This window comes from Myotis nattereri (assembly GCF_964212035.1).
Source record: "Myotis nattereri genome assembly, chromosome: 2".
NCBI classification, from domain to species: Eukaryota; Metazoa; Chordata; class Mammalia; order Chiroptera; family Vespertilionidae; genus Myotis; species Myotis nattereri.
Genome location: NC_138076.1, coordinates 116,610,398 through 116,620,123, shown reverse-complemented (window position 1 = coordinate 116,620,123; position 9,726 = coordinate 116,610,398). Strand labels below are relative to the sequence as shown.

General features: G+C 41.0%; 1 protein-coding gene across 1 annotated transcript in view; it reads right to left on the bottom strand.

Moving 5' to 3' along the window:
* Nucleotides 1–7,053: 7,053 nt before the first annotated feature.
* Nucleotides 7,054–9,726, bottom strand: part of LNX2 (ligand of numb-protein X 2) — a gene marked incomplete at its 5' end in the record, with an annotated part of 37,824 nt that continues 35,151 nt past the window's right edge. Inside the window, one exon of the mRNA XM_081083622.1 lies at nucleotides 7,054–9,269. Coding sequence (XP_080939748.1) covers nucleotides 9,134–9,269 — 136 coding nt within the window. The 3' untranslated portion in view covers nucleotides 7,054–9,133. The remainder of the gene's footprint in view (nucleotides 9,270–9,726) is intronic.

Sequence of the window (9,726 nt, the reverse complement as noted above, 5' to 3'; positions counted from 1 at the left end):
AGAACGTTCTCTAGAGACAGAAGAACTTCGCTGGAGAGAACATGGCAAAAGATCCTGGACAGAAACTGGCCTCAGAACCTAGAGACAGTACCTAGCGAGAGAACCTGACTAGAACCTGGTGACTGAACCTGGCTGGAGAACCTGGACAGAACCTGGCTGGAGAACCTAGCAAGACAACATGGACACAGAACCTGGCTGGAGATCCTAACCAGGGTACTTCATGGAGATCCAGAGCAGAACCTCTCTGGAGATCCAGACCAGAACTTGGCTGGAGATCCTGGCTGGATAACCTAGCAAGAGAACATGGACACAGAACTTCGCTGGAGATCCAGACCAGAACTTGGCTGGAGACTCTGACAAGAGAACCTGGCTATGATGATCAACTGAAAAAAAAAAAAAAAAAGACTTAATGTTAAGTGTGCACAAAGAGAAAGGGAAGGGTAACCACTAAATGAGCAGAAACAGACTTATATTCAGTGAAAGAAAACATAAAGCACAGAGAGCAAAGGAAGTTGAAAGCACAATGTAAGAAGGAAAAAATAAAATAATGTAAATGGACAAAAGAAGAAATTGGCAGAAAAAATTTCAAAAGCAGCTAAAAAACAGAACCTGCTATTTATACATTTGTCTACATTAGAATGATAAACTGCAGTTTATCACATTGTTACAAATTGAAAAGAGAAGTCACAAGTCAGGGGAACATATATGCACCACAGATAATTCACTCAGTATTAATATCCTGAATAAAAAATTTATATAAGGAAAGTGCAAACAACCTATAGAACATGGTCAAACAAGTTATTCACCAAAGAGGATGCTGGAATGGCTGGTAAACATGTGAAAAGATACTAGATTTCACCAGTAATCAGGAAGATGCAAATCAAAACTACAATGAGATGCCATTTCACCCCCTTAATTCTGATTGATTCTCCTGTGGAGCTGGTGCTGAATAACCACTGCCCCGGAGAAACTCTCCCGGTGCACAAGGAAGCTTAGTTCTCAGTGGTCACAGCAGCACTGCCAATGACAGGAAAAAAAAGGGGCGGGGAGGGGAATAATTGTTCATCAACTAAAAAACAGGTATAAAATTGTGTCACTGAATATATAGCCATGAACATGAACTTGAACTACATACAACAAACATGAATGCTGTTGAAGCAAAAGCAGTTAGTTGCTGAACACCACATAAGCATGGCATCACTTCTATAAAAGCACACACAACAAAACTGTATTTGAAGGCTAAATAGGTTGTATCATTATGACGAGACACATGGGGAGACCAGAAAGAAGGTGGATCCTAATAGAGAAAGACCTTCAACGGTAGTGGCTGTTTCACTTTGGTCAGTGGGTACACACATATTCATTGTCATTTTCACAACTTTTTGTGTTGGAAAAACTGTTGTAAATTTAAAGAGTGAAAAAACACAAAGAAACTCTTCTGGGAATTTTACTATGAAATAGCAGAGTCAAGGGAGGGTTTTTAGGAAAGAAATATGTTCCTAATATTCTTAACGAAGGATCCGCTTCCTTGCTTGCACCACAGACAAGGCCTTCCCTTTGCAGCGCCAGCGCCAAAGGCCCCTCATTTCCCCGGCAGCTTAAAAAAAAAAAAAAATAGAGCAGAATCCCCGCTCTTTGATTGTGGGCTGTGCAGTGATTTCTGGGGCGGAGTTAGAGAAAAGAGTAACTTTATTGTGGAGAAACCTGATAAACACAATTTAGGTCAACATCAAACCAAGTAATAAATGATGTCGGCAGTACATACACTTAATATGACATAAGGGAAATGGCACTTTACTGTGATCTTCCTTCCCAAAACTAGTAACCCCAGTCTAATCATGAGAAAAACCAACAAATCCCAGTAGAGGGACTTGTACAACATCCCTGACCAGTGACATGGTCAAGATCCTCACAAGTGGCCCTAACCGGTTTGGCTCAGTGGATAGAGTGTCGGCCAGTGGACTGAAGGGTCCCAGGTTTGATTCCGGTCAAGGGCATGTACCTTGGTTGCGGGTACGTCCCCAGTGGGGAGTGTGCAGGAGGCAGCTGATTGATGTTTCTCTCTCATCGATGTTTCTAACTCTCTATCTTTCTCCCTTCCTCTCTGTAAAAAAATCAATAAAATATATTTAAAAAAAAAATCCTCACAAGGGGAAGTCTGACAGAATGGCACAGCCAAGAGGAGCCTAGGGAGAAAAGACTAGTGTGTCCTGGATGGGATCCGGGAACAGAAGGTGAATACCAGGCTGAGGTTCTTCCTCTGGGATAGCCTGGGCTCTGCAGAACGAACGTAACCTCTGATATTTAATGTCTTTTAGAAACTGCTACAGTGAACATCAAACACCTATCTGACAAGTTTGTTTTCTTCCACTTAGTGCACATCTATGACTATAAAAATATAATTTAATAAAACCTTTTGAGAGAAAAAATGCTTGCCCCAAGAGGCAGGTAAAGATTTCTTTTTTAAAAAATAATTAACTAATTATTTTTTTAAATCTTTATTGTTCAGATTATTACAGATGGTCCTCTTTTTTCCTCCGAAAGCTCCTCTCCACCTGGTTTCCACCCTACTCCACTGACCTCATCCATAGGTGTAAGCTCTTTGTCCAATCTCTTCCGCATCGCCACAACCCCTTTCCCCTGAGAATTGTCAGTCTGCTCCCTTTCCATGCCCCTGATTGTGTTACATTCACCAGTCTGTTCTGTTCATCAGGTTTTTTATTCATTTGATTTTTAGGTTCACTTGTTGATACATATGTATTTGTTGTCACTTTGTTGTTCATAATTTTTTCTCTTTACCTTTTTCTTCTTCTTCCTCTTCTTAGAGAATAGCCTTCAGCATTTCATATAATCCTGGTTTAGTGGTGATGAACTCCTTTAGCTTTTTCAGTGAAGCTCTTTATCTGACCTTCAATTCTAAATGATAGCTTTGCTGGGTAAAGTAATCTAGGTTGTAGGTTCTTGCTATTCATCAGTTTGTATATTTCTTGCCACTCCCTTCTGGCCTGCATAATTTCTGTTGAACAATCAGCTACAGTCGTATGGGTACTCCCTTGTAGGTAACTAACTGTTTTTCTCTTGCTGCTTTTAAGATTCTCTCTTTGTCTTTTGCTCTTGGCATTTTAATTATGATGTGTCTTGGTGTGGTCCTCTTTGGATTCCTTTTGTTTGGGGTTCTCTGTGCTTCCTGGACTTGTAAGTCTATTTCTTTCACCAGGTAGGGGAAGTTTTCTGTCATTATTTCTTCAAATAGGTTTTCAATATCTTGCTCTCTCTCGTCTTCTGGTACCCTCAATAATTCTGATGTTGGTACGCTTGAAGTTGTCTCAGAGGTTCCTTACACTATCTTCATATTTTTGGATTCTTTTTTCTTTTCTGGTTGGGTGTTTTTTGCTTCTTCATATTTCAAATCTTTGCCTTGATTCTTGGGATCCTCTAGTCTGCTGTTGAATCTCTGTATATTATTCTTTATTTCAGTCAGTGTATACTTAACTTCTGATTGGTCTTTTTTCATATCCTTGAGGGTCTCACTAAGTTCCTTGGAGGTTTCTAGAAGATTCTTGAGTAACCTTATAACTGTGGTTTTGAACTCTATATCCAGTATTTTGTTTTCATCCATTTCTTTCATTTGTGACTTGTTTCTTTGTCTCTGCATTTTGGCTGCTTCCCTGTGTTTGTTTCTATGTACTGGGTAGCTGCTAAGTCTCCTTGAGTTGATAGAGTGGCCTTGTGCGGTAGGTGTCCTATAGGGCCCAGTGTCTCAGCCTCCTCAGTCACCTGAGGTGGATGTTCTTGATGCACCCCTCTGTGGGCTGTTTGCACAGTCTTGTTGTAGTTAACCCTTGATTGCTGTTGGTATCACTGGGAGGAATTGACCTCCAGGCCAATTGGCTGTGATGACGAGCTGTGTCTACACTGGAAGATCTGTTGCATAGGAGACAACCTTATGGGGCAGGACTTGCTTCAGTGGGGCTTTGGTGCTCACTGAGTCTGCCCCTTGAGTGTGTCACTTATGGATGTGAAGAATTGTAATCAGGATGGTCTCACTCTGACCACTGGGTACACTGGCTGTTGGATCTCCAAGGAGGTGCAAGGTCTGCCACTGTCTGGGGTCGCCCAGCAGGAGCTACAGAGAAATCTGCAAATTCCTCCTCTTTGTATGAGGTTTGGAAGTGCCCAGATGAGGCCCAGCTGTGAAGCAAGGCAGGCTGCTGCTGCCGGGCCTTGGGCCTTCTTTTGGAAGCTCTGGAGTTCTCTGACCCAGCTACAGTTTGACAGGTTTTAGGCAGAGAAAGGACAGGCCATTCATATGCAAAAGCTGATGTGCACAGCTTGGGTGGGGTTGTAAATTTGGTGGGGCAGGGTCTCAGGGAATCACCAGGGTGGAGCAAACAGCAATGGCTGCCAGTCAGCCCTGTACCGGAGAAGTCCCCAGGTCTCCGCGTCCCGTGCCCCCGTGCAGGAACAATGACCGCTGCGAGCATCTCTGAGAGAAAGCCGCCCTCGCATTCCTGTCCCGATGTCAGACAGTCCAGTTTCTCCCTGTGTGAGTCTGGGTCCCCAGAGTCTCATCCATAACTGGAGTTCAGAGCAAGCGGGAGCTTGTATCTCCCTCCCGATTAAAAGAGCAGCACATCCAGGTGCCAGCACTTTCTGTGCCTCGACCCTCTTACCAGTCTCAATGTGCTTTCTTCACCTCTCTAGTTGTGGAACTTCCAGTCAGCTTTCCTGCGGTTCTGGGTGGTAGTTGTTCTGCCTTTTAGTTGTAATTTTGATGTGGTTGTGAGAGGCAGCAAGTATAGGTGTTTACCTATGCTGTCATCTTGGTTCTCCAAGATTTCTTAAAAGAGGCAATGTCACTTGAGCCAAGTTAGCTCCTGTGGACACAGGAGGGCAAGGATGTGAGGGTGTGGGTGGTGTTTTAGATCTGAAGCAAGGAAGGGTGGAAAGTACAGTTGAAGAATAGGCAGGGGCCACATTTTGAAGAGACTTTTTCATGCTGTGCCATGCCCTTCTGACCTCCTCCCGCACAGCAGAGAACCATTGACAAATATTAAACAGGCCAAGGATATGATCAGATTGATGGTCAAAATTAGTGTTTAGAAAAGTTTCTCTGATAGGAGTTCATATTGAATATGGAGTGGCCCTGACTGGGTGGTTCAGTTGGTTGGAGCATCATCCTGTGCAACAAAAAAGGTGGCGGGTTCAATCCTGATCGGGGTGCATGTGAGAAGCAACTGATTGATGTTTCTCTCTCCTTTCCTCTCTCTCTAAAATCAATAAACATATGCTTGGGTGAGAAAAAAAGAAGAAAGGAAGGAAGGAAGGAAGGAAGGAAGGAAGGAAGGAAGGAAGGAAGGAAGGGAGGGAGGGGGGGAGGAAGGGAGGGAGGGGGGAGGGATGGAGGGAGGGAGGGAGGAAGGAAAGAAAGAAGGGAAGGAGGGAGGGAGGGAGGAAGGAAGGGAGGGAAGGAGGGAGGGAGGAGGGATGGAGGGAGGGAGGGAGGGAGGGAGGGAGGGAGGGAAGGAGGGAGGGATGGAAGGAGGGAGGGAGGGGGGTAGGGAGGGAGTGAGGGGGGAGGGAGGGAGGGAGGGAGGGAAAGTAGGCTAATGCTTGGGGATACTGTTTTAGTTTGGAGGACTGAGATGGTGTACCTTAAAGCAATAGGACATTCATACTACAGACTGTGGGAGCTAAGACTTAGGGCACCAATGGTTTTCAAAATTACAAGATGGCTATCAAAGATGGTACTTAAAACTGTGACAGTCATTAGGTAGAAAGTAGTCAGAGCCATAAAACATACAAATATGAAGGCTGGCTGAAGTTCCATCACAAGGAGGGTAATTCTGTTGAAAGTGGAAGTGTAGGTAAGAGGAAGCAAGATTCCGTTGTGTTCAAGCTATGCCTCCAGATACAGGACCATGTGAGATACACAGAAGGGAGGGCACCGCAGGGAAGCGGCAGAGGGAACTCTGTAAGCCTGTGTATGGGGGCAGCACTGAGGGCAGGGGCGCCTGATGGACCGAGGGGTAAACAGGACTGCAGAGTCATCTGAAAAACCAGATTAGGGGTCAGACACATTGGCCTTGGTTTGAACTTAATTTATTAGAAAACCAGCGTCCAGTTTCTTTTCATTAAAATTTTTTTTTTGATGCAGGGAATGATCAAAGCTCCAGAAAAATAGAAACCATGTCAGGGCAGCCTGGCCTGTTAAGTGCTGTGACAAAGGTGAGGAGACCATGGCTTCTGTCCAATAGAAATACAAGGTGAGCCACATATGTAATTCAAACTTTTCTGGTATCCACATTTTAAAAAAATGTAAAAATAGCCCTAGCTGGTTTGGCTCAGTGGATAGAGCATCGGCCCACGGACTGAAGGGCCCTGGGTTCGATTCCGGTCAAGGTCATGTATCTTGGTTGCAGGCTTGATCCCCAGTGGGGGTTGTGCAGGAGGCAGCTAATCGATGCTTCTCTCTCATTGATGTTTCTAACTCTCTATCCCTCTCCCTTCCTCTCTGTAAAAATCAATTATATTTTAAAAATGTAAAAATAAATGGGTGAAATTAATTTTAATAATCCTATATAATAAAAGCATAGTATGCAAATTGTCCCCTTGACTGGAGTTCATCCGGGGGTTCGACCAGTGGGTGGGCAGGCCAGGGGAAGGGAGGAGGCCCTGGTGTTGGCAGGTGGCCGGGGGAAGGGAGGGAGTACCCAGCCGGCAGCCGCTAGGGACCCGACCAGTGCATGAATTTTGTGCACTGGGCCTCTAGTATATTTTATATAATCCATACATCCAAGGTATTATCATTTCAATATGTAGTACTGGTCGCATTTCAGGCACTCAGTAGCCACCTGTCTAGAAGTACTGGCACAAGCAAGTCACTAGGGATCATATGCCTAGAGGAATGAGAACTAGAAGATGGATTTGTGTTCCTGAGGTTTAAGCTTGGGATATTATAATGACAACAATGGTGCACAAACAAAAATAAGGATCACACATTGAGTTAACATCTGCTGTTACAGAAAAGATACAATGCTGCTATTATGGAAATGATGACTTTTATTTCCATCAAGAATGATCATCACACCATTATTTAAACATATCTGGAAAATCCTGAAATAATTTAAACTGAAGGCACAGAACAAATAGAAATATTTAACTGTTTAAGCTTCAAATGACAAAATTCAAATATTTCAACAGTAACAATAAATTATGAATAAATTTCCATCACCAAATATCATTCTGACCAAAAGCTATATAATCTTTTGTAATAAAACCAAATTAGCTTAAGCTGATTTCAAGATTTCCATAATAAAAATAATATTGAAAAGTATTTCTTCTTTCAGAATACTCATTATACCACTAGGTTCAGTGAAAACTATTTTATATATAACAAAGTAGCAGTTAGGGTATTTGTTGATGGATGGCCACTCCTCAAGAAATGACCCATTTTTACAAAATGTTTAAAAAAATAGCAAAGTGGATTACAAAATTCTACTTGGGGAGCAGGAATAAAACTTGTTCCATGTCAATTAGAATATCAAAGCATTTCAGTATCAAATTGCTTCCAAAGCCAATCATGACATAACAGTAATATACTGCATGGAGCAATCCACTGTATGTTGGTTACCTGTCAAGTACAGTGTGGCTCAGGGATTGAACAAGTTAGTAATAATTATTCCATTTATTTATTCAAAAGAGATATATTTTTAAAAATCATTATAAAATTAACTGGAATAATTAGTGGCATGCTAGAATACAATGAACACAGCAATGCAATTGCTAAGTTTGAAAACAAAGTGGTCATGCTTCATAATACACTGTAGTATTTTGAAATACATCCTCTGATCATCAATACCATTCATTACAGAGGTCATTTGTAAATTAGCTCAGATTCTGAACTATGTTTCTAATGAAACTTTTTTCAAGTATGCACAATATTAATAAGGTAAGGATATTTTTATCTTATTCACACCTTTATGTGTTCTTCTGAAGGACAACCATATTGAATAAAGGACAAACATAATGGGCTGGTCATAGCTTTCAAAAACTTCTCAAAAAATATCAAATAGTCTAGTGACCAAAAACTGATAGAAAGATATTCATATCTAAAATCTACTATTCAGATTTTAAAAACAACACAGAACTTTTCACTTAAAATAAGGGTTTCTAAAACACTCAAGAATCTTACAGAATAAAATTTTAAAAGTCTAGCTTCTCCTACTTAGCTGTGTTGGATAAGTATGTATTGAATGGTTTTATCTTTATGATCTAATTGCATAAATCACAAAAACATATCCAGCCAGGTTTATTGACAGAAGGATAATACAAACTCTAGAAAATAGTTTTAGCAAAAACTGCTTCAAAATTTTCCTATATAAAACATTTCTTTGGAAATGAATCTTTAATGCTTTTGTACTGTTCAAGTATATGCAGCTTTTAACATCTCTAGTACTAAACTATAATTATCTCCCAAATTCCTGTCACTGGATAATGTTATCTTTTATTCTCTAATATTCTAATAAAGGTATGTTTTTTTTAAATAAATCTCTTTTGTGGTGTCAAAATTACTTCTTCATCATCTCTGAGCACTGAGAGATTAAAGAAGAAATAAGCCAGAAAATCACCTTATAAACAGTATGAAGTTTTGAAATGTTGGCACCTATGAAAAATGGGAAACGGTTACCATCCAAATTTAAAATCTATCCATTCCTGGCATTGGTAGTAACAGCGATAGCAAATGCTATTGCTCCTGTCTTCACTGATACCAGTCCTGGGCATATGTAACTCATTATCTGCTTCAGTCAGTGAAAACAAAGAGCCACCAGAAGTCCTCGAATCTAGCTGGCTGGGTCACAGTTTTGACAAACTTCATTCATTATTATAGGTCACATTCTGAAAATATGAACTCATAGGATTAGTGGAAGACTGTTTCCAAGAGGAAAGAAATGTGGCTAACTTGAGTTAAACCACTTAAACAACAACAGAAGGACAATCTTAGTGGTTTGGGGCCCTGCATATACCAGCTGTGCCAATAGCTCCTAACAACCAGAAATACAATAAAACAAAAGGGTTTTTTTCCCCAAAACCTAAAAAAGAAAGATGTTTGACTCAAAACCAATCTCAAAATCTACACCAGGCTGCCAGGCCAGCAAATAACCGTGAGAGTGACTTTGTTCCTCTGCTCCTTCAACATGGGAACTAATGCGGAATGGCTCATGCCCACAGTTGACAGGCCGTTCACGGCCACGATCATGTCTCCACATCTGGACAAAGACAGAGAAACAGAAACAGACTGTCATGATTTTCATGGTATTAAAACAATTAAAAAATATGTCTTTACTGATTTGAGAGAGAGGAAGGGAGAGGGAGAAACATTGATTACCTTGAGATTTTTTTAGCATAAAAATCAGTTTAACTTAACCATTAACTGTCAATGATTAGAGTGTATTATCTACTGTGAGAAACATCTGGGGTGAATTTTTAAGTCTATGTTGCTTTTCCATGGCTACCCTCTGCCACCCTCTCTCCTTTAACTAGCGGGTGATTTCAAGGACAAGAAGAATGATTTTCATGTAAGCATAAGGCAAAATATAATTAGGCGAATAAATCTTTTATGATTTTTGGTCTCTAATTTGTAATATGAACATACTATTTTATTGTTAGTTATCTCAACTTCTTTTTGGAAGTAGGTGGAATGCAAATTATAAACTAACCGAGACT